General features: G+C 41.7%; 2 protein-coding genes across 5 annotated transcripts; both read left to right on the forward strand.

Moving 5' to 3' along the window:
• The first annotated feature begins 1,360 nt into the window (after positions 1-1,360).
• Positions 1,361-4,910, forward strand: mettl2a (methyltransferase 2A, methylcytidine). The gene is made up of 9 exons (XM_056401459.1): positions 1,361-1,527; positions 2,192-2,280; positions 2,722-2,984; positions 3,090-3,139; positions 3,242-3,302; positions 3,393-3,532; positions 3,642-3,748; positions 4,149-4,214; positions 4,306-4,910. Exons 1-9 carry the CDS (start codon positions 1,376-1,378, stop codon positions 4,467-4,469), a joined length of 1,092 nt encoding a protein of 363 aa, XP_056257434.1. The 5' UTR covers positions 1,361-1,375; the 3' UTR covers positions 4,470-4,910.
• A 288-nt stretch (positions 4,911-5,198) lies between these two features.
• On the forward strand, positions 5,199-16,567 carry tlk2 (tousled-like kinase 2). Of its 4 annotated transcripts, XM_056401456.1 has the most exons (21): positions 5,201-5,889; positions 6,991-7,073; positions 8,565-8,642; positions 8,744-8,813; positions 8,896-8,939; positions 9,125-9,223; positions 9,908-10,009; positions 10,254-10,346; positions 10,539-10,649; positions 10,798-10,934; positions 11,171-11,323; positions 11,423-11,489; positions 11,615-11,712; positions 11,820-11,901; positions 12,486-12,577; positions 12,681-12,770; positions 12,934-13,103; positions 13,674-13,812; positions 14,608-14,719; positions 15,013-15,120; positions 15,298-16,567. In XM_056401456.1, the coding sequence occupies exons 2-21, from the start codon at positions 6,993-6,995 to the stop codon at positions 15,469-15,471; spliced, it is 2,100 nt and encodes a 699-aa protein (XP_056257431.1). In that variant the 5' UTR covers positions 5,201-5,889; positions 6,991-6,992; the 3' UTR covers positions 15,472-16,567. The 4 variants fall into 4 exon arrangements, with proteins under 4 accessions (XP_056257430.1, XP_056257432.1, XP_056257431.1 ...); XM_056401455.1 differs by having other exon boundaries at positions 5,199-5,889; positions 11,171-11,489; XM_056401458.1 differs by lacking the exon at positions 9,125-9,223.
• The last annotated feature ends 4,219 nt before the right edge of the window (positions 16,568-20,786 follow it).

Consider the following 20,786-nt stretch of genomic DNA (forward strand, 5'->3'; position numbering starts at 1 on the left):
ATCACTGGCATGTGGCATTTCTCCGGTCTTCTGCTGAACCTCACAGCACATCATTGTTCTAAATGATGAGTATCTATCTGTAGTACCAGGAGGGGGTCTTTGTAAGTCTAGTTCAGTCCAGATGTTGAGTACCTCCTGACTTGAAAGTCATCACAACAACTACGTCAAGATTATTACTGTAGTAAATTACATTCTAAGGTTGCCCTTGCTGTGCATGCAAAAGCTATAATTTCAGATGTGCATGAATCTGTACAAAAGACAAATGTAATGCAGAGACTTAATTTCCTTGACTGGTCTCTGTCAAAGTATTCATCAGTAAATCTCTGCCTCAAGGCTAAAAATATATATAAAGTTATGAACTAGCTGCTGTAGGCTCTGCACAAAAACTCTGAGTGCAAGAAGACGGTTAATGTCCTGGGGCGGAACTTATAGGTGGTAACAAAAATCAATCCAAAAATGCACCATAACCAGTTTAAATGTCTATTTTGATTTTAATTTCAAACATTTCCACACAAGTTTAAGTGCATACTGTTGTTCGTCACTTTGTTTGCAAGGAGTGGTTTTGAGAGAGAGAGAGAGAGAGAGAAGAGAGAGAGAGAGAGAGAGAGAGAGAGAGAGAGAGAGAGAGACCATGCAATTTCAGTCTCAGCGTTCTCCACATACATGTGGGTCAGAGTGACACAAATAGGCCTTAGCAAAGATAATCCTGGCATATGTCTCCCTCTAGTGTATGAACACTGCACTGCTGAAAAGCTGCAGCATACCTGTAGACGCGCAGCCTGAAAGTCTTGTGCAGATCATTTTGTTGTCAAGCAGCGTATAGTAGAGTGTAAACGGCTGGATTACTATAGCCTGGTTGTGAGTTATTAGTAGAGCTAGTTGTATGCTACCTATGCATCCATCGATATCTCGATAAAGAAGCGTGTCAACTTCACGGGTCTCGCACAGTATGGCACACATATAAATCACGACCATTTATGCCCAGAATAGGTCTTATGATGCAGTCTGTTCTTTGGCCAAGGGATAATAGGAACAGTTCATTATAATGTGGCAAAGAATGACGCAGATACGTAGTGTTGCGGAAACAGACAAAACTACAGAGGAAAAGATAACAAGGGAAAATGTTCCGAGTTATATGTAACCAGTTTTACTAAGTGGAAACATTTCAGTAGCAAATATTTACAGCCCATGAAACAACATAATGCGTTAAAAAAAAAAAACATTCTGACCACTGTTGAAATGCTTTGCACCCACCTCCTGCAACTTTTTGTACGTGTTGCATTTCTATTATCAGTCTTGAATTTAATATTTCTGATAGTCTTTGAACGCAGCATGCTTAAATGTACGGCCCTTCTTCCGTCGCGTCAGTTCCAACATGGCGGCGCCCCATGCCGTGGACGGAGTGGAGCGAAGCAGCAGCGAAACAGGGCTGATTCTGTCAGATTCATCCACCGGAGATGTAAAGAGACCTCAGTTCGGGACTCGTTTCCTCACAGACCCGCGGCAGGTCTTCCAGCACAACGCATGGTCGGTGACTTAAGCAAGAAATCCCAGATGTAAAAGCTATCATTTGTTAGCTATGGCTTGCCATTGATCATAATTTCTGTTTATTGTTTTGATTGGAGATCGATGTCTTGTTATTTTGATGCAATGATATCTGCATATATTTGCTGCTTGTAGAGGAACTCTCACATAATTTCAGCTCATATCATCTGAACATACAGTAGGACAGGGTGTTAAATGCTAAGATAATGCTAATTCCAATTAAGTCAATTTGTTATAAAAATGATAGTTAGGGCAATTAGGGCTGCAACTCAAGTAATCATGTGGTCATGTCCCAAAAACCCAAGTGAAGTCTTCAAATGTCTTGTCTTGTATGGCCAACTGTCCAAATCCCAAAGATATAGTTTACTATATGTTTGTACCAAATAGTATTCTGTTGTCTAAATTAACTGTAAGAACTGTTCTGGATAAGATCTGTATCCCAATATCACAAAATGACATTTGAATGAAAACTTAAATATAGTTTTTATACTTTTTGTCTTGCAGTTCCGATACATACATTTACGAGTTTGCTTATTTTGCACATCTAATTATATCAGAGCTAATATAAAGTATCTCCATCCTGATAGGGCAGGAATTCAGCACATCACTTACCCCACACTGGATAATAGTTTTGTGTTGTCAACAGGGACAATGTGGAGTGGACTGAGGACCAAGAAGCAGCTGCTAAGAAGAAAGTCTCAGAAAACAGTCAGCCTCTACCTCCAGAGAAACAAGGTTGCATTGTTGTTGCCTTGACTCATGACTCGTACACATAAACCAAACAATGTGACCGGCCTCAAGGATTCAGTAACGGAACTATAACTGTTTCTAATTGAGAGGACAGTGTACCCCAATGTTGTAATGCATTCATTTTCAATGTGATAAAAGATACAGATATTTACCTTTTCATTGTTTATATTTGTATTACATATTACATTTTATGTTATGTTATGTTATGTTATGTTATGTTATGTTATGTTAATTCATGTTTGAGAGCTGTCTTTGATAATTGGGTTTAGGCATCAGGCTTCAGTAAAATTCACCACAATCAATTTTATATTTGTTTATGGATAGTATTTATCTTATTAATCTTTATTTATCTGATTTGTAAACATGGCAAAATGTACTAGATTAGGACTTTAACACCGGCTTTTACTGCCTCACCTTTTCTTACAGAGGAATACGACAGCAGGGCCAATGAGTACTGGAATGGTTTTTACACAATCCATGAGAATCGTTTCTTCAAAGACCGTCATTGGCTCTTCACGGAGTTCCCAGAGTTGGCCCCACAGTGTAGCCTGAATCATGAATCCCGTCTGGAAGGATGTGGCACAGATGACGGTCAGCAGGACAGTCAAGTCAGTCTGGATCAGGAGCAAAGCAGAGAGGTTGCTGATGGTGACTTTCCTGGCTCCTCAGCCACATATCGTATTCTGGAGGTGAGAGATTAATTTGAGAGCCAGTTACCTAATCTTTCTAGCTGCTATATGTGTTACTGTGTGTCAGTGAGTACAAACTGAAGTGGAGTTTGAATTGATGTTCAGGTTGGCTGCGGTGTGGGGAACACGGTTTTTCCAATACTGAAGACTAACAAGTAAGTGCAGGCAAGACCTTGACATTCTGAGGTTCCAGGCCATGTTTGAACAGTGCGGTACAATGAGCACTGTATACTTAACTGCAGCTTTGCTTTTCGCAGTGACCCCGGACTCTTTGTTTACTGCTGTGATTTCTCCGGCACTGCCGTGGAGTTAGTCAAGGTGAGAGGATTGGGTTAATATAAGGATGATGTGGTACTCATCTCGGGTTGTGGGCTAACTAATTAATTTGAATTGCCATCTTGTCATCAGATTAATCCAGAGTACGACCCTGGGCGCTGCTTCGCCTTTGTTCACGACTTGAGTGATGTGGAAGCCAATTACCCCGTCCCCGATGGAACCCTTGATGTTATAGTGCTAATCTTTGTGCTATCAGCATTGCATCCCAACAAGTATAAAGTTTTTTCTCTTCCTGCTCTTGTTCACTTTCTTTTTTGTTTTCACTCGGTGTGAGTCATTAGGTATCGCGCTGGTTGTCTTAACGTCTCACCTCTGTCCCAGGATGCAGGCATCCATCAGTAGATTAGCACGGCTCCTTAAACCTGGGGGAGTGATGCTGCTCAGGGACTATGGGCGCTACGATATGGCACAGCTCCGCTTCAAGAAAGGTTAGTCAGGCTGAAGTCCAGGAAGGCTGGAGTCCAGATAGTTGTTAAGAACCTCCAGATACAAAGAGAATGTGCTTCACTTAGGTCTGTTTTTCTATTACCACCATTTCAGAACTGACTGCTACATTAGGGTCACACCAAAGCATCTTTTGTGTTTGGGTATTTTAAATGACAAAGTATTCTGCACTTAAATATATATAATGGAATATTATAGACCACACTTGCCGATAGTAACAGTTAGTCCGGCTGCACAAAACCTTCCAAACTGGGGGTTTATATTCAATACTTTCAATGGCATACTTTAAATTAAAATGGCACTACACTAATGAATAAGTGTTAATTTAATGTTTGCAATTTGTTGTGGAATAATGGACATATTGTGACCCTTTTTTTCTTTTAGGGAGGTGTCTTGCAGAAAACTTTTACGTACGAGGTGATGGAACAAGAGTATATTTCTTTACCCAAGGTAAAAAATAAGGACCTCTTCATTAAAATGTGTCATGATTATTTAGCCGAATTGTGCATTAATAATGTATACAAAAATATTTCTATTTCAGATGAGCTTCATGAGCTGTTCACTGAGGCAGGGCTTGAGAAAGTGCAGAACCTTGTGGACAGAAGGCTACAGGTGAACAGAGGGAAACAGCTCACCATGTACAGGGTGTGGATCCAGTGCAAGTACCGCAAGGCTCTAGTTCAGCCACCTGAGACACAGGACTGAGACAGAGGAGAGGATACGCCGGGTTTGACTTTCAAAACCAGCTGAAACTGGGAGCTAAAATCAAGGCAGTGCCGGCTTTTTTTTCTTCTGAGGATGTATGGAACTGAGAGGCTCTATTGTGGTTGAGATAAAAGGAACGCAACTGGATAGTTGTATTCTGTAAAGACCTCATACTATCTCAGCTGCCATCATGTTGATGGACTCGTTTTATGTCTAGTGTTCCTGATGGTGCTGCAATCCCATCTACAAGAGTGATGATTTCTCATTTTCTGCTGATGAGTTCAGTAATGTGAGAAAGGGCTGGTTACCCTGAAATAAATGTCTCTATTCTGCCAGAGGCTGTTTTTAATCAGCTGATGTTTTGATATAAATTGCATGATTTTAAAGAACACTCAATCACCTTTTTGTACATGGACGATGAATAAAAATCTAAACTGTAAATCTGTTGGTTATTTGATCTGGTATTTCAAAGTGCTTTGTTTAACAAAGGAATCAGTCATTTCATGAGATTGGTTATAACACTACTTTGCCTGCCATCACAGCATCGTGAATGGTTAAACACCTGTTTATGTTTGAATGACTACTTAAAAATAGCATTAGTTTGGCAATTTATTGATATTATGTAAGTACAGTATGTGGGTGTGAACATGATGGGAATGGCAACTTTCTGATAAGTGATCATTTTGGTGGTTGTGTGGGTGGGCGCTGTTAAATTGTGTTGTGTACAGAGGGATTTGCCATTGGTCCAGACAAGAGATTTGAGGCAGGCGTGGACTGAACGAAGGTGAAAATTCTTGAACAATCTCACGAGAAAATATGAGATTTTACTGATTATTGTTTACATTGCAAAAACATGAGAACCGAACCGAATCGATCCGGATTCAACTGAAACGGCTTGCGACAGCACAACTCCCGAAAAAGATTGGTTTCTCCCCCGCAGCGAGGAAGGCGACTGGAGCCGAACTTTGTTTTGATCGACCTGAAAGCCAGGACCCGAAATTCATCTCACCACCGGGGGAGAAAAAGATAGGGGGTAACTAACGCTGGCTTAAAGACATCATTTATACCTGGTGAAAAACGCAGGATCTCGAGGGTCGCCATTGTGTGGAAGAGAGGTACCCGACAGAGGCACGGTATGGTCCTCGGGGAGAGGGATGTGATGGGGATCCCCGCCTAAGGAGCACAGAAAGGCGGGTTTGGGATACCCGGAGTTGTCGAGGCCTCCGAGGGAATCCTCCGTCGTCTACCTTGCGCCACACCGCGCACCCCCGTGTCTTGATCGTTAACAATCAGCACGCGAGGAACGCGGCTGTGGATGCGGCCTAGCCTGGGAGGGTCTGCCGAGCACCGGGGAAACAACGGGGACGGTTTGAGGGTTAACAACAGGCCCTCCAGAGGACCGTTAAAATATTAATTTACAGTAAGTATCTTGTGAGGGTGCCGAACAAAATAATATAACGGCACATATGTTTTGTTAATAAGCCCAGGCGTCGTGGCACGAGCACCTGACAACACAGAACTGAGGAGATGCTTCTTTTTGACAGACGAGTTAACGCTAGCATGTTGGCTACCTAACGTTAGCTATCTTAGGTGTGTTTGTAAAATAATATAATGCTGCGGACCGTAGCTGTAATGATTTTTGATGAGTGTTATCTAAGCAGACAAATATGACTGGGTTAATATAAATCCACATTTGCTTAGTTTGGATACGTTGCTTGGCAAAATCAGATGCAATGTTGCTAGCTAACGTTAACGGTTAGCTCCTAGAATGCAATGCTAAATGATGGCTTGTTAGCTCATGTAGTCAGTGTTAGCTAGCTACCTTGGTTATCATTCAGTGATGATGTTTCAAAACGTTATGCTGTTCATTATAATGATAGCTGAGCCATCAAACCCACTCCGGGCTTAAGTTATACAATAGTAATTAAAACGTCTCCCTAAACGGACACGAATGCAGCAGGTTAAATTATTCATATAATGTATGTAAGCCACAGACATAACAGGGCGTGTAACTTAAACGTTAACCTTTGCACAAGCTAGCAAGCTGGGCACTTATTGTCTATTGTAGCCTTTTCCATTGCTGTGAGTATACTTGGCAGCCCCTCCATTAGTGACCTTTCATAACTCCAGCGCCATGTAACTTAGGCCTATAATGCCAGGGCGTTATCACATGATGCTATAATTTTCCAGACAGTGACTCTACACATCTGGCCTACGTCTTTGATGCATATTTAATGTACGTTATTGGCTAAATTTTATACAGATTGTGCATTTTAGTACTCTGAGTATTTCACAAAGTACCCAAATTGTATGGCTGGAGCTTGGTTAACACACATGACACTGGAAAACATTATTGTCAGGTTTATTGATGACTCGGAACAGGAATTTTCCACATCCATATAGCTAAAAACAGCCATGACTCATCGCGTCCAATGCCTTTTGAAACAGTGATCCGTCACTCCCATTTGAATGTACCAGACCTCACAATGCACTTCCTTAATCTGTGCTCTTGTCTCTGCAGCTATGATGGAAGAACTGCATAGCCTGGACCCCCGACGGCAGGAGCTGTTGGAGGCTCGCTTCACTGGGGTTGGTGTGGCTAAGGTTTGTGTTACAACAGATGTCACAGAGATGGAGCACAGGAAGTCTCTCCCGTCAAAAAAGTTATAATCACAGATTTCTTTGATTACACATTTTTGTGAATCTCTTCCTTTCTTTGTCTCAGTCCACCTCAGTATCATTCTGCTGTTTGGCCTGGACAGGCTTGGCCCCACTCCTTTTCTTTGTCTGTCTCTGGAGAAGGTTGAGCTGTGTCTGTGTTTTTTGGCTGGTGTGATATGGCATCTCTCCCTGGCTCATGATGTAGTGGCTGTATATGCAAGTAGCGACGCCTGCCAAAAAGGCCACAGACGGGACAGGGGTGGTAGGGGGAGGAGGAGTGAAGGCAAAGGAGGAATGCAGAAATAGTTCTTGACCAGGTGTGAGTGGAGGCTGTATTTAGCCTTCCACCCTCTTTGCTTGCTACATGGATGGGGCTGTCTTTGTGGAAGGTGATCTTGGAACAGTTAGGGAGTGAGAGTCAGCGCCAGGAGTGGGCCCTGTGCCAGCCATAGGCAGAGCTGAGCCCAGAGCATGGCATGGCTGCTGCCGCAGAGAAAATGGCGGCTCTCGCTAAGGCATCATGCCATAGCTACCCTGAATGACAAGAGATGAGATGTGTGTAGAGGGGGGTGAGAGAGAAGAGTGTCAACAAATGGCCATGAAGAAATATGGGTTGGTCGTCTAAAAGCTCTTCAATGTCACAGAGCAGCTTAGATTTTTTTTCTTGACCTTGAAAGGCCCTGTGCCATCGCTGCTCTCTCTGTCATCACTGAGTTGGCTTAAAAGAAAGGGAAATTGGTATCCTTTGAGGACAAACAGCTAGCATACCTTTTGGTAATGGAACAGAGAGAGCCTACGAAAATTATTGGAAAGTACATTTCCTTTTGAACAAGTCTGATCAAACAACCAGGATTTTTTTGGGAGAGGGGAGGTGTAAAAACAAGCTGTCATTTTTAGATCAAGCAAAGCATCTTTCACTGGCTTTCTCCAGAGAGAGAAGAAAAGAATGGTTAGGACCGTGGTGAACAGGAGAAAAATGGATGACATTATCTAAAGGTGACAGACAGAGGGAGGAATACATCCCCAGCAGCATGCCTAATGTTCCTCCATTTTAGGAGGGTTCAGTGAGAGAGCTCTAGTGTGCTCTGAATGACTAAGTATCTCTTCCTGATTGGACAGTGCCTGCTGAATTCTGATGTGATTCATTTGACTGACAGGCATCACCTAGGGAACTGGCATTCCGACTGATGGAGGTCTAGATTCATTGGGAAGTTAATGGCGATGGTACTTAGCCAAACCCCCTCATCCCTTCCCTCTGTTTGTCACCCATTTTACTCTTGTGTTCTAACTCTGTGTGCGCTCTCTCTAACAAGTGCATGTGTATCCAACAAGTACACATGCACACGCTTTGAAGACATATACCTCTTGCATCTCTTATGCATCTTTGTACTTGTTTGCTCCCTGTTTTCATGTATTTTTACCTCATATTAACAGGGCTCAGGTCAGAATCAAAATGAGTCATCCAATCAGAGTCTATGCAGCGTGGGCTCGCTCAGTGACAAGGAGCTAGAGGTGAGTCTGCATCACATATTAACAGGATTTTCTTATGCCGACCACCTTTCTGTTACTTTATCATACATTTGGTTGATTCACATCCACTGCTTTCCCGACAGACGCCCGAGAAAAAGGCGAATGACCAGAGAGTGAGAAAACGGAAAGCAGACCACTTTGACAGCAGCCAGGGTAAGTTTTTCCCTTTGCTACGATCCTCTCATCATGTATCCCAAATACCAGCCTCTCTTTGAACCCTGCCTCTCTCTTCCAGGCAAAGCGGGAGCAAGGGGGCATAAAATTAGTGATTATTTTGAGGTGAGTAGCACAAAATTGTTCAGTTTTTTTGTAGAGTGTGTGTGTCCAGCAGAGCTCATATCCTCTAAAATGCTTCAGTACTGGGTGCATAACTTTCCATACTTTGTTTCTAACACCCCTTTATAGCCACCTTGGTCTTTCCACTGAACTGCTTTCCTATTCGTCTCTCTTTACATTTCTGTCAGTTTGCGGGAGGTAGCGGTCCTGGTACCAGCCCTGCCAGGGGAATTCCACCAGTGGTCCGCTCTTCCCCACAACACTCCCTCTCCAACCCCCCTGTCACGGTGAGCATGTTTGCTCTATGGTCTGTCTCATGCCTTTTTTTTTTTTTTTCTTTCTTCTTAGCCTCTTAACACTCTTTCCTGCCATTCTCTCCTCTGTGCTTGTTATTAACACTAATTACAGGTGGGACGAATCTGATGTGTTCTGTCTAGTAACATTTAGTCACAAATGTGTGTTTTTAAGTCTGTTGTCATCATTGGCCCAAGTTCCGACAAAAGCTATAACCAAAGAAAGCAATCATGAAGAGCAACATGTTGTAGAAATGGGATATACTGATAAAAAATGCAAATACTTGCAATGCAAACACACACATACGGACAGACATTTAAATGATAACAGAAAAGAGTTTTGATTAACCTGTTGCACACAGCTTTTTTTTTTTTGTAAACTGGGGGCCTTCATCTTTTCAAATAAGATTAATAGCTCAAAAGCCTTGAAATAAAAAAATAAGTGTTTTTTCAGTGAGAATTTAGCACAGTCTCACATGCTTCTGATGGCTGATTTGAGTGTCTACTGGCGCTGGTCAGTATTTTTATGCAACGTTCTTGTGCCAGATTGGGCTCGTGTTTTATGATGACTGGTAGCTCCAGGTCTTTAGAAAGTCTTCAGTGTGATGGAATTCACAAATCAAGGCACCCTCTCAGTATGTGTAAGGTTTTCATTGGATGAATGTGTCTGCCTCCCAGGTGCAGCAGGGAAGCCCCTCCTCCATCAGCTCGGCCAACACAGAGCACTCGTCATGTTCACTGAAGCCTGTTTCTCTTCACGTGCTCCACAAAGCCACACAGGTACTCGACACAATATCAGGGTTGAGTGGATGTTTATGTGATTTAAATATACTACTACATTTAACTATACTACTACTACTATAATTTAACAGGGAGCTGTTAAATAGTTGCCATATAAGCCAATGAATTACTATAGTCATCAGCAACTGGAAGACATTGTTAGATGTCTCTACTTGTTGCACTGCATTTGTTGCTGATACAGAATGATGCGTCATTAATGTTTTGTCCTCACTGTGCCCTTTAGTCTGACCTTACTATAGAGAAACTAACAGCAATGGAGAACAACAAGAACTCTGACCTGGAGAAGAAGGAAGGCCGAATAGACGATTTGCTTCGGGTACTAATCTCATTACATTTCATCCCTGTCACTCTGCTTGCCATTTTCAATGGTTTCAAAAATATCATGTTCCCTGTCTTGATTTTTCTCTCAAAGCATGTTGGAGTTGGCACATTCCTTCTGTCTGTAAATTGTGTTCACTCTAAAATTGTGTTAATTCTTTTGGTATGCTTGTTTGTATGTTTGCTCCAGGCAAACTGTGACCTGAGGAGGCAGATTGATGAACAGCAGAGGATGCTGGAGCGATACAAGGAACGCTTAAATAAATGTGTGACCATGTCTAAGAAGCTGCTGATTGAAAAAGTATGTTTGCTGAATAGCACCATGATTTATTACAGGTTATCAAAGTGATTGGGTCATTTGTTGGTGTTCTTAAATTAGATTGTTTATAGTTAAGTGTGGAATCAACAAGCGCTGGTTTGATGCCTGTGTTTCTCTGCTCTTCCTTCAGTCAAAACAAGAAAAGATGGCGTGCCGGGACAAAAGCATGCAGGACAGGCTTCGACTGGGTCACTTCACCACAGTGAGACATGGGGCGTCTTTCACTGAGCAGTGGACAGATGGATATGCCTTCCAAAACCTCATCAAGTGAGCCTTGTCATGTTTTAACTTTAATCTTTGTCCTTGTTGTAATTGTGCTAGTTGAAGAGGTAAAATCAGACAAGAACAACATACTTCGCTATATATGATGGATATCATTAATTGTAATTAAATGTGCACAGTATTCTCATAGAAGAGGAAAGAGCTTAAAATAGATCATACACAGACAAACCAGAGAAATGAAATGGGTCTTTATGTCACTCTAATGTACCGTGTGTTTCCAGACAACAAGAAAGGATCAACTCCCAGAGGGAGGACATTGAAAGGCAGAGGAAGCTGCTGGCTAAACGCAAGCCGCCCTCCATGGCTCAGACTCCACCTCCAAGCCTAGAGCAAAACAAACGTAAAAGCAAGGCCAACGGAACAGAAAGCGAAGCGTATGATGCTTTTGATTATTTATCTTCTCTTTTATACCGGCTGTTTTCCTCTGCATTTGTGTTTGAAGTTGCACTTAGTTTGCTTCTATGTTCTCGCAGATTATCACAGGCAGAGTACCACGAGCAAGAGGAAATTTTCAAACTTAGACTAGGCCATCTTAAGAAGGTAATGCCCTTTATATTTGTGACACATTTTTGGTTTCAACATACAGTACTTACTGTGGTCTTTCTTTTGTTTTGTTGTTTTTTTTATTGCACAGCTTTTAATATTTCTCTTGTTGTCCTTTGCAGGAGGAAGCTGAGATCCAGGCGGAGCTGGAGAGGTTGGAGAGAGTGCGGAACCTGCATATTCGTGAACTGAAAAGGATCCACAATGAGGATAATTCCCAGTATGATTTCTTCTGCTATGTTCCTTTCCTAGTCAGTCTGTACTGATGTGTCCCTGTGCTCTGTCAAATTCCTGAACTGTATTGTTTTTGTTTTTCACCCTGTGCAGATTTAAAGATCACCCTACGCTAAATGACAGATACCTACTACTCCATTTACTTGGACGGGGAGGTTTCAGTGAAGTTTACAAGGTGAGAGAAACTTCACCTTTTCCTGTGAAGGAAAAAACATTTTGTATCAAGAGTGATAAGGGAAGATGTCAATCAGCTGACGTTTTACCCTATTTTCTTTTTTATTATTTTATTTATTCATTTTTTTGGTTGAATATAGTGAACACATATACAGCTGTTCTACAGACTTGAAAATGAGGTACAATATCATCTCAGTGTCACATGCCGATTTGGCGCAATCTCACACAATAGCTTTACAATAAATACCAGTTTTCTGCTGCTTAAATGTGACAGAAGTTGGTTCAAATCTGTGCTGAATTTTTTTTTAAATTGCAGTGTTGGAAACTAACTTGGCTGCCTGAGTGGTGCATACTTTGGAAAATACTTGAGGATGTGTGTTTCATTACATTACACTAAGTTGACATCAGCATTTCAAAGTAAATGATTGCGCCAGAATGTGAGAGTTGTTCCAAGACTCTGTTGTCACCTCTGTAAAAATGATGAATGAACAAAGCTGTTTAATGTGAAGCAAGAGTCTCACTGCAGCTAAAAACCAAGTCGTGCCAAATGCAGCTCATAACTAATAGGAGGAATTTATTTTGCAGGCCTTTGACCTAACAGAGCAAAGGTATGTCGCAGTCAAAATCCACCAGTTAAACAAGAACTGGAGGGATGAGAAGAAGGAAAATTATCACAAGTGAGTGTTCAGTTCTTAAAGCAATACAACATTATATTTATTGTCACACTATATGCAATATCTACTTTTTAAATGTAAATGTTGAAAATGCTCTTTGTTTCAGACATGCATGCAGAGAATATAGAATCCATAAAGAGCTGGACCACCCACGAATAGTTAAACTCTACGACTACTTTTCGCTTGATACTGACTCGTAAGTAATTTCATCTTTTAAATATGTGCCTTCCAAAAGTTATTCTCATGTTTATGCAGATGGTGTTAATTTTGAGCCAGAAAACAGATTTTTCAATACGTACAACCATATCTTTGTTTGGACTTGATGTACTAAATACTCACTCCTCCTTATCGTGGAGCAGGTTCTGCACAGTCCTGGAGTACTGCGAGGGCAATGACTTGGACTTCTACCTGAAGCAGCACAAGCTTATGTCAGAGAAAGAGGGCCGCTCCATCATCATGCAGATTGTTAATGCCCTCAAGTACCTCAATGAGATCAGACCGCCCATTATCCACTATGACCTTAAACCTGGTGCGTCTACACTCCACAGTCTGTTACACTCTAAGAGCGTGTATGATCTTGTTTCAATGTCCTTGGCACAGCATTACTTCGACTTAAATTAGCAGTGATACTGTTAAATTAACCACTTGACTCACTGCTGCAGCTATTTTAGTGTCGATACAGTTTTTATTCTGTTTACATACCACACGCAGCAGTTACTAACGAGCAGCTGAAGAGACAGACACACAGTAGGTTGGTTTTGGCATTAATAGTTATGAATTAGATATCATGACTGATTGGACCAAGTGGGATTGAATCTATTAAAATGTGTCCCGGTTTCTGTTGCCAGTGAAGGGTAAAATCATACAGTGTCTGATATGTGAACAATTTAGATGGTTTGGCCTCTAATCGTGTTGCTGCCTTTTATTCCATTTAGATTGATTTGAACGTGCTCAATTTTTACGTTGGAAAACAGACAATCACTGTGCAGTTGAATCATCCAAAGTATAATTGTCATTTTAGATTCAAAATGTGAATATGAATCTGAACTATGCAGACATTTAATTTCAAGTTTGTATATCCTTTCCTCAACCTGCCCAGGCAACATCCTCTTGGTGAACGGCACCGCCTGCGGGGAGATCAAGATCACAGACTTTGGCCTGTCGAAGATCATGGATGATGACAGCTACAACTCAGTGGACGGGATGGAGCTGACATCACAAGGAGCAGGGACATACTGGTAAGGTTGCAGGGATGCCATCATGTGTGATATAATAAACTGTGTTTGTTATTTTTACTGCTGAGCCTTGCATCAAGGAAGCAACAGATTTCTAGCACCTTCAGCCTTGCTACACACTGCCAAACTAACATTTAATCTCTGAAATGACTGTCCTATATCTGTACAAGCAAGTCAGTGAAATACCTTCGAAACACTTGGAAATTGTGCTTCAGGGAGTTTTGTGTAAATGTAAATGTTAAAGAGAAAATGTGTATGTGATTGTAATCAATATCTACAGATACCAATAATGTGGTATTGATATTAAATGAAAAAATGCTATGAAAACTTAACTACAGTACACCACATACCTCAGCATTTTATAAATGGATGCAGTGTTAGTTTCACTGTATGTACACAATGTAATATGTTCAGTAGGTTAAGTTCTTTGTCACATTGATATTAATATCGAAGTTGGAGATTGTGCATTTGTAAAGCAACACTAACTGTAATATCTACACCAAAGTTCAGTTGTAACTAAAAGGTGTTTGTCCACAAGATAGTTGGGACATGCATAGCTTTTCTCAAAGTGGTTATGATATTACTTAGATGTGTCTTGATGTACGGATGTACAGGGCTGTCAAGTGTGCAGTGTTGAATTAAATCACTCATCCTTCATACATGACGACAGAGAGCCCTCATGTTGAGGGGGAAAAAAGTTTTCATGTCGTTTTGACAAAGTGCACCTTTAAACTGAACAGTATAATTAGGTCTGTTGAAGTGATTCATGTTAATGTGGCCCCCTCTTTTCTCCTTCAGGTACCTGCCCCCTGAGTGCTTTGTTGTTGGGAAGGAACCACCCAAAATCTCCAACAAGGTGGATGTGTGGTCTGTGGGAGTTATTTTCTACCAGTGTTTGTACGGCCGAAAGGTAGGAGACGCTCACAGAAGAAAAGATTTTGTAACGAGACATTTGAGCTGATATTGAGTTCTAAAGTTATATTCTTATTTTAGTAAAGTAAAATAAATCCAGTGGGGGAATATGTACCCTGGTAACATGAATTAAATTTTAAATGTATGTAATTAAGCATTTGTATTATGTTTTTTTAACTGAAATGAACACCAACACACTTTAATTGTTTCTATTCTTCCTATTTATTTAGTTGATTTTTCGTCCACAAATGTTTTTTAATAATATTTCTTGTCCTTCTTTTTGCTCTCTAGCCCTTTGGCCATAACCAGTCTCAGCAGGACATCCTCCAGGAGAACACCATACTGAAGGCAACAGATGTGCAGTTTCCTCCTAAACCAGTAGTCACACCTGAAGCTAAGGTACTGGACTCCCTCACTCACTGCTTTGGTTAAATATCTAGTGTTTGCATCACATCTATGTGTTTTTAGGAGGGATTTTTTAAAGATTTAAAGATGAAATTATTTTATCAAAACATTGTAAAGACTGATATCTGCACCTGCTCAGTAATCCACTCTTTTCATTCTTTCTCCCTCCAGGCCTTTATAAGGCGCTGTCTAGTCTACCGTAAGGAGGACCGCATTGATGTGCACCAGCTGGCCAGTGACCCCTTCCTCATGCCCCACATCCGCAAGTCAGTGGCCTCCTCGGGCACTTTGGGCATGGCTGTTGCCTCCACATCCAGCTCCTCCAACAGCAGCGCCTCAAACTGAGCCCACACCCCTTAACTGACTGACAGAACCGTTTGCAAGAGTCGAGTGGGTGGGGGGCGACGCCATACTGTGTCCCCTCCTCCCAACAGCATCCCACCTTGCCATGAAGAGTCCAAGCAAAGCTGGTCAGACGACAGCAAGGGGTGCGTGAGAAGTTATGGATGGGTTGTGAAGGGAGACCATGTCACCCCTTCATCCCTCTCATGTCCACCCACCCCAGCCTACCTGTCCTCCCTTCTTTAAAGGGTGGTACTGCTCTGGGGGTCAAAGCCCTGGACGACTCGCACAGCAAGGGGCGAGGTTTGGCACTGTGTTGGTTAAAGGTGGGGTTCAGTGTTTGGGATTTTTCTTTTCTGCTTAAAAAAAAGAAAATAAAATGGAGTATAGAACTGCTTCAGCTTGGCCAGATGAAAAGGACTGCGGAAGGCCTCATACACATTCTCACTCACACACATACACCCCTGCATGAGCCATTCTGGTCTGAGGTAGTCTGAACTCTGCAAGCTCAAACATTTTGTTTGTTCTCATCTCCCTGAACCTAACTGAGAGAAACAGTCCGGCCTGTTATTGTATTGAACCCCAAATATCTATGGCACTATGTCATCTGACTTGCTGCTCTGGGATCCTCCACCCCCTGCTTAAATTCCAGACCCAGATAGTTTGTGACGAGGAGGGACAGAAGCTACTATCCCCTCCACACCCCTCCCTCCCATCTCCTCGTCAAACTCCTGTGACCAAAGCTTATAACTTCCAGCTGGTGGCAGTGTTCCACCTCAGTTTTTATATTGAATGGTTTTAGAGTTGTGTTACGTGATATGGAGTGGAAGCTGTTGAGGAATGACCCCTTTTACATTTTTTTTTACTTTTCAATTTAACCAGTTTTATGGAGAAACTGTTGTTTTTCAAGTTGCCTTTAATTAGAACTGTTACTGTTTTGATTGACCCTACCATACACACACATATTTATTTAGGTATGTTTTGAATTTATTTTTGGCCAATAAAATGCAAGTGACTGGTTTACCTTATAGTACTGTGGGGGAGATTGGGCCTTAGCAGACAGTTGCATAAACCATTAAATACTATTGGTTAAAATGTGTTTGTTGTTCTGGGCTTCTCTCTGACTGGGTTTACTTCTATCACTGCTTCTGTGAAGGATTAACTTCTGTGTACAACACAGCTGACAATGTAGTCATGAGCCTTATGTCTGTATTATGACTTAGTTTTTGTTCTTTTTTCAGTATGTTGGTTTTACAGACTATGAATCAAAACTACACTGCTCAAAAAAATTAAGGGAACACTTAAATCACACATTGGAGGTGTGTTGAAAGTCTTTACTGATGTACATTGTATGTCAATGGACACCAAAATCATCAACCCATTGAGGGCTGTCGCATATCGCACAATCACACCGAAAATCGGTGTCGGATGCACCAATACATAACGTCCCATAGGTGCTCAACTGGATTTAGGTCAGGGGAACGTGAGGGCCAGTCAATGGCATCAGTGCCTTCGTCATCCAGGAACTGCCTACACACTCTGGCCGCATGAGGCCGGACATTGTCCTGCACCAGGAGGAACCCAGCTGAACCAGCGTAAGGTCTGACAATCACTGAGGCTGTGACATGGAGATCTGTGCGCCCCTCCCAAGTATATGACGCACCGCCAAACCGGTCATGCTGGATGATGTTACAGGCAGCATAATGCTCACCACGGCGTCTCCAGACTCCTTCACGCCTGTCACGTGCTCAGTGTGAACCTGCTCTCATCTGTGAAGAGAACGGGTCATCAATGGTGGACCTTCCAATTCTGGTGTTCTCTGGTGAATGCCAATCAAGCTGCACGGTGCTGGGCTGTGAGCACCGGTCCCACTAGAGGACATTGGGCCCTCATTGAGTCTGTTTCTGACAGTTTGGTCAGAAACCAAACACACCAGTAGCTGGAGGTCATGTTGTAGGGCTCTGGCAGTGCCCCTCCTGTTCCTCCTCGCACAAAGGAGCAGGTACCGGTCCTGCTGCTGGGTTGATGCCCTTCTACGGCCCTGTCCAGCTCTCCAAAGCAGGTGAAACTGATTCACAATCACGTGTGCTTCCTAAATGGGCAGATTGATATTCCTGAAGTTTAACTGACTTTGTGTTGTACTGTGATGATTAAGTGTTCCCTTCATTTTTTGAGCAGTCAATAATCAAGAGAAGACTCACCAAGTGAGGGCTGGAAGTTCCTTGATGGGTTGGGTGTTTATATTAAGAATTCAGCTTTGTTTTCTGGTAAGTGAGTAAATGGGTCAGGAAACCAGACTGTGTATCTAGATTGTTATGTCACATTGACTAACCTGCTCCAGAAATGATCCACAGAAAGCAGATTTTATGGATGAATACAATATTTGTACAGGTCACAAGTCACATTAGTAAAGCCTCTTAAATCTGGTGGAGGTCTGGAGTCACCCTGATTCTGTCAGGAAAAGACAACAACATTAATACAAAAACACCAAAACCAATATTCAGTGGTTTCTCATGTGTCCTCTGCCTCTGTAGTGACATGTTGAATAATATTTGAAACAAGTAGATTAGTATTCGAGCACACAAACTGGCCTGTCTGCAAAACGTAATAGGCCACAAATTGAATATAGCTGGCCCAAATGCATTGGTAGCAGACACCCAAATGTGGATTTTTTTCATGTATAGATAGCAAGCAGCTCTCACTAGACACATACATGTTTATGTTTGTTAAACTATATTTTCCTTATGAGAAAGCTAAAGGAGACAGCTACTAAAGAGATACTAAATCGTATCATTGCCAAGTTTCAGCTCTCCACAGTTCATGAAACCAACCAAGAAAGTGTGATAGTGAAGTTACTGTACAAGTCTTTATTGGAATATTACAGGACAATTATGTGATTTTCTTTTTGGATTAATTTATAGTGTTTACCATGTCAGGACTCAACCAAAGTGACATTTTTAACATACAGTACTTGGCTTAGTTAAATTATGAATATAACTTGAACTTGAGAGCAGATTTTCATTAAACAGTCATACAACATACAAAATAGGAGTATCTAGAGAAAGGAACAAAACTGAGGCCTCAACATGAGTAACATATTAGGAACAGTGGAAATGTCTTACTTTGTCAAAATCTGTGGCCAAAAAAATAAATAAGTAACAAAACAGAAAAAGTCTTAACGAGTAAAGCTGACATTAATTTTTTCAGAAGTAGGCCTAATACTCTGATTCCTATTCCTTCAGTAGGAATCATGCTTATGAATGAATGACTACTAAGATTACATAAAGACTTTTTAAAATTATTTTAATTCAGATCTCAGTCTCTTTTTATCGAGCAATCTTTCGGCTTAACTCAGGTTTTCCTTTCATCACGAAGCTGGCTCACTTTCAACCGGATTATATCACCATGGTAACCTATAGTGCATGGCAAACCTGTTCAGGAGCAGGTTAACATCAGAGAATCAGCTCAAAACCTGTCAACAGCCCAAATACTGACCAATCGGATCACTGGAAACTTGCAGTCATCTTTCCTACAGGATCCTGAAAGGGGGAAAAGTACTAACTTTACAATAAAGAGCAATAGATATTTTTATAGATCAGCTGAATCACTTTGCTGCTCCATTCTTATGTGTCCACTCTGGTTTTGAAACTAACGGAAGGATAGTTTATGACAGTAAGTATAGGCTATAATGACGATTACAGCTGCGTTTTATTTGAGCAAAATGTCTTTAATTCCAGCCAGGATTCCTGACAGACTTGATGCGTTTACACTCTTAGTCACTGCAGCTCAGAAATATACTAGGAGACTTTGTGACAACTTCAACACAGAAACTCCATTCAGACTTCAAAATGTTCAGCTCAATTAGGACATTATTGAATATATTCATTTTTTTCACATATTTCATACTCAACTGTGACTAACTCCAGCAAAAGATTAAATACTTTGAAATGGAACCAGCTGACTGCTTCCTCTGCTTTGCTCATATTCATGAAGTCAAGTCCAGTGAAATCCTAGAACACATACATGTGTGGAGAATAAAGTTTTCGAGTTCACATGATCATTTGAATAAGATCCCCAACAGGCTTCGATCATGACTTTAATATTTATCATTTTAGTCTGTTATTTTTCTGCACCAGATACTTTTAGGATGAAAAACTATATTATAATCATGGGTTGTGCATTTAAAGGAGAAACCAACCCTTTTAAGAATTTACATTTCTTCTTCCTGTGCCCCGGAACAGAGTGGTCAGTATTTGGGAACATGCAGCTCTCTCCTCTACAGTTAGAGACCGAAAGGAGAGCCTTAAAATATGTGTCACCCCACCCTTCTCCCGGTGGACTTGTTGGTTATTGGACCCGGACCACCAGTTGGACCGCACTTCAGCCGAATCTCTCGGCCCAGACCCCGTCAAGTCTTTGCCAAAGTAATACGAACAACAGCATAAGAAGAGTAAACTGGGGAACAAACAAATGCAGAGACCGCTCTTACCTGTGTAACAATTCAGTAAATCGGGTGAACAGTAAACAGGACGTGCAGACAGTAGCTTTCTGGCTGGGCACATTGCCCACTGGGGGGAAAGCTAACCGCCTCCCCCCTTTAAAATTTAACATGTGCTCATTTAATTAGCTTAAATTTGAAAATTAGTCTGGTATAGTGGATGAATGTTTCCCATTCAATTATTGTTTTCTGACTCAAATGGAATGAAGATGTTGTTGGACACTTTATTTTACTGGCACATCATCAGCTCAGTGTTGCAGGGTTCTGCTGTTTCTGACATCCTCTCACATGAACTCGATGTTTCTGTGCACCGAGTGGATGCGTTCTGCTGAGGCCTGCATTTCCTGGGTTTTTAATTTTGACCCATGCCGCCCACATATCTGAACCAGTGGTGCTGTTCTTCTGAAAGAGTTCAGGGCTCTGCCTTCCACCTCTCCCATGTAGAGGTTTGTCACAAAAGAAAATACAGTTGAGCCCACTGGGGGCCAGCTAGCCGCCTTCCCCCGGCAGCACAGCTTGGTCCTCCCCAGACAAAAAGACATCTATTACAAAGCCTCACTTTTAATATCTGGGAGTTTTATCTAGTGTTTCTACAACTTTTTAATGTTTTCTACCTCTGTGATTATACACTGCTGTTCATGTGTCATCTCTCCTTAGACATTGTAAGGCTCAGTGAAGCCAGGAAACTCACAGACAGACAAACTGAGTTGAACTGGCTTAGCTCTGTGGGCCTCCAGAGGTCCCTGGACCTCATGTTGGGAACCACAAAAACACTGACACACACACACACACACACACACACACACTGTTGACGCTGCTC

This window comes from Seriola aureovittata, chromosome 17 (genome assembly GCF_021018895.1).
Source record: "Seriola aureovittata isolate HTS-2021-v1 ecotype China chromosome 17, ASM2101889v1, whole genome shotgun sequence".
In the NCBI taxonomy this organism is placed as follows: domain Eukaryota; kingdom Metazoa; phylum Chordata; class Actinopteri; order Carangiformes; family Carangidae; genus Seriola; species Seriola aureovittata.

Bases quoted from the DNA above. Each gene is read 5' to 3' on its own strand.
- mettl2a (XM_056401459.1), top strand. From the start codon at position 1,376: ATGGCGGCGCCCCATGCCGTGGACGGAGTGGAGCGAAGCAGCAGCGAA. The intron at 1,528-2,191 runs GTCGGTGACTTA...TGTTGTCAACAG, and splicing joins GTCTTCCAGCACAACGCATG to GGACAATGTGGAGTGGACTG. The intron at 3,303-3,392 runs GTGAGAGGATTG...TCTTGTCATCAG, and splicing joins CTGCCGTGGAGTTAGTCAAG to ATTAATCCAGAGTACGACCC.
- tlk2 (XM_056401455.1), top strand. From the start codon at position 6,993: ATGATGGAAGAACTGCATAGCCTGGACCCCCGACGGCAGGAGCTGTTG. The intron at 13,104-13,673 runs GTGCGTCTACAC...CAACCTGCCCAG, and splicing joins CCACTATGACCTTAAACCTG to GCAACATCCTCTTGGTGAAC. The intron at 14,720-15,012 runs GTAGGAGACGCT...TTTGCTCTCTAG, and splicing joins AGTGTTTGTACGGCCGAAAG to CCCTTTGGCCATAACCAGTC.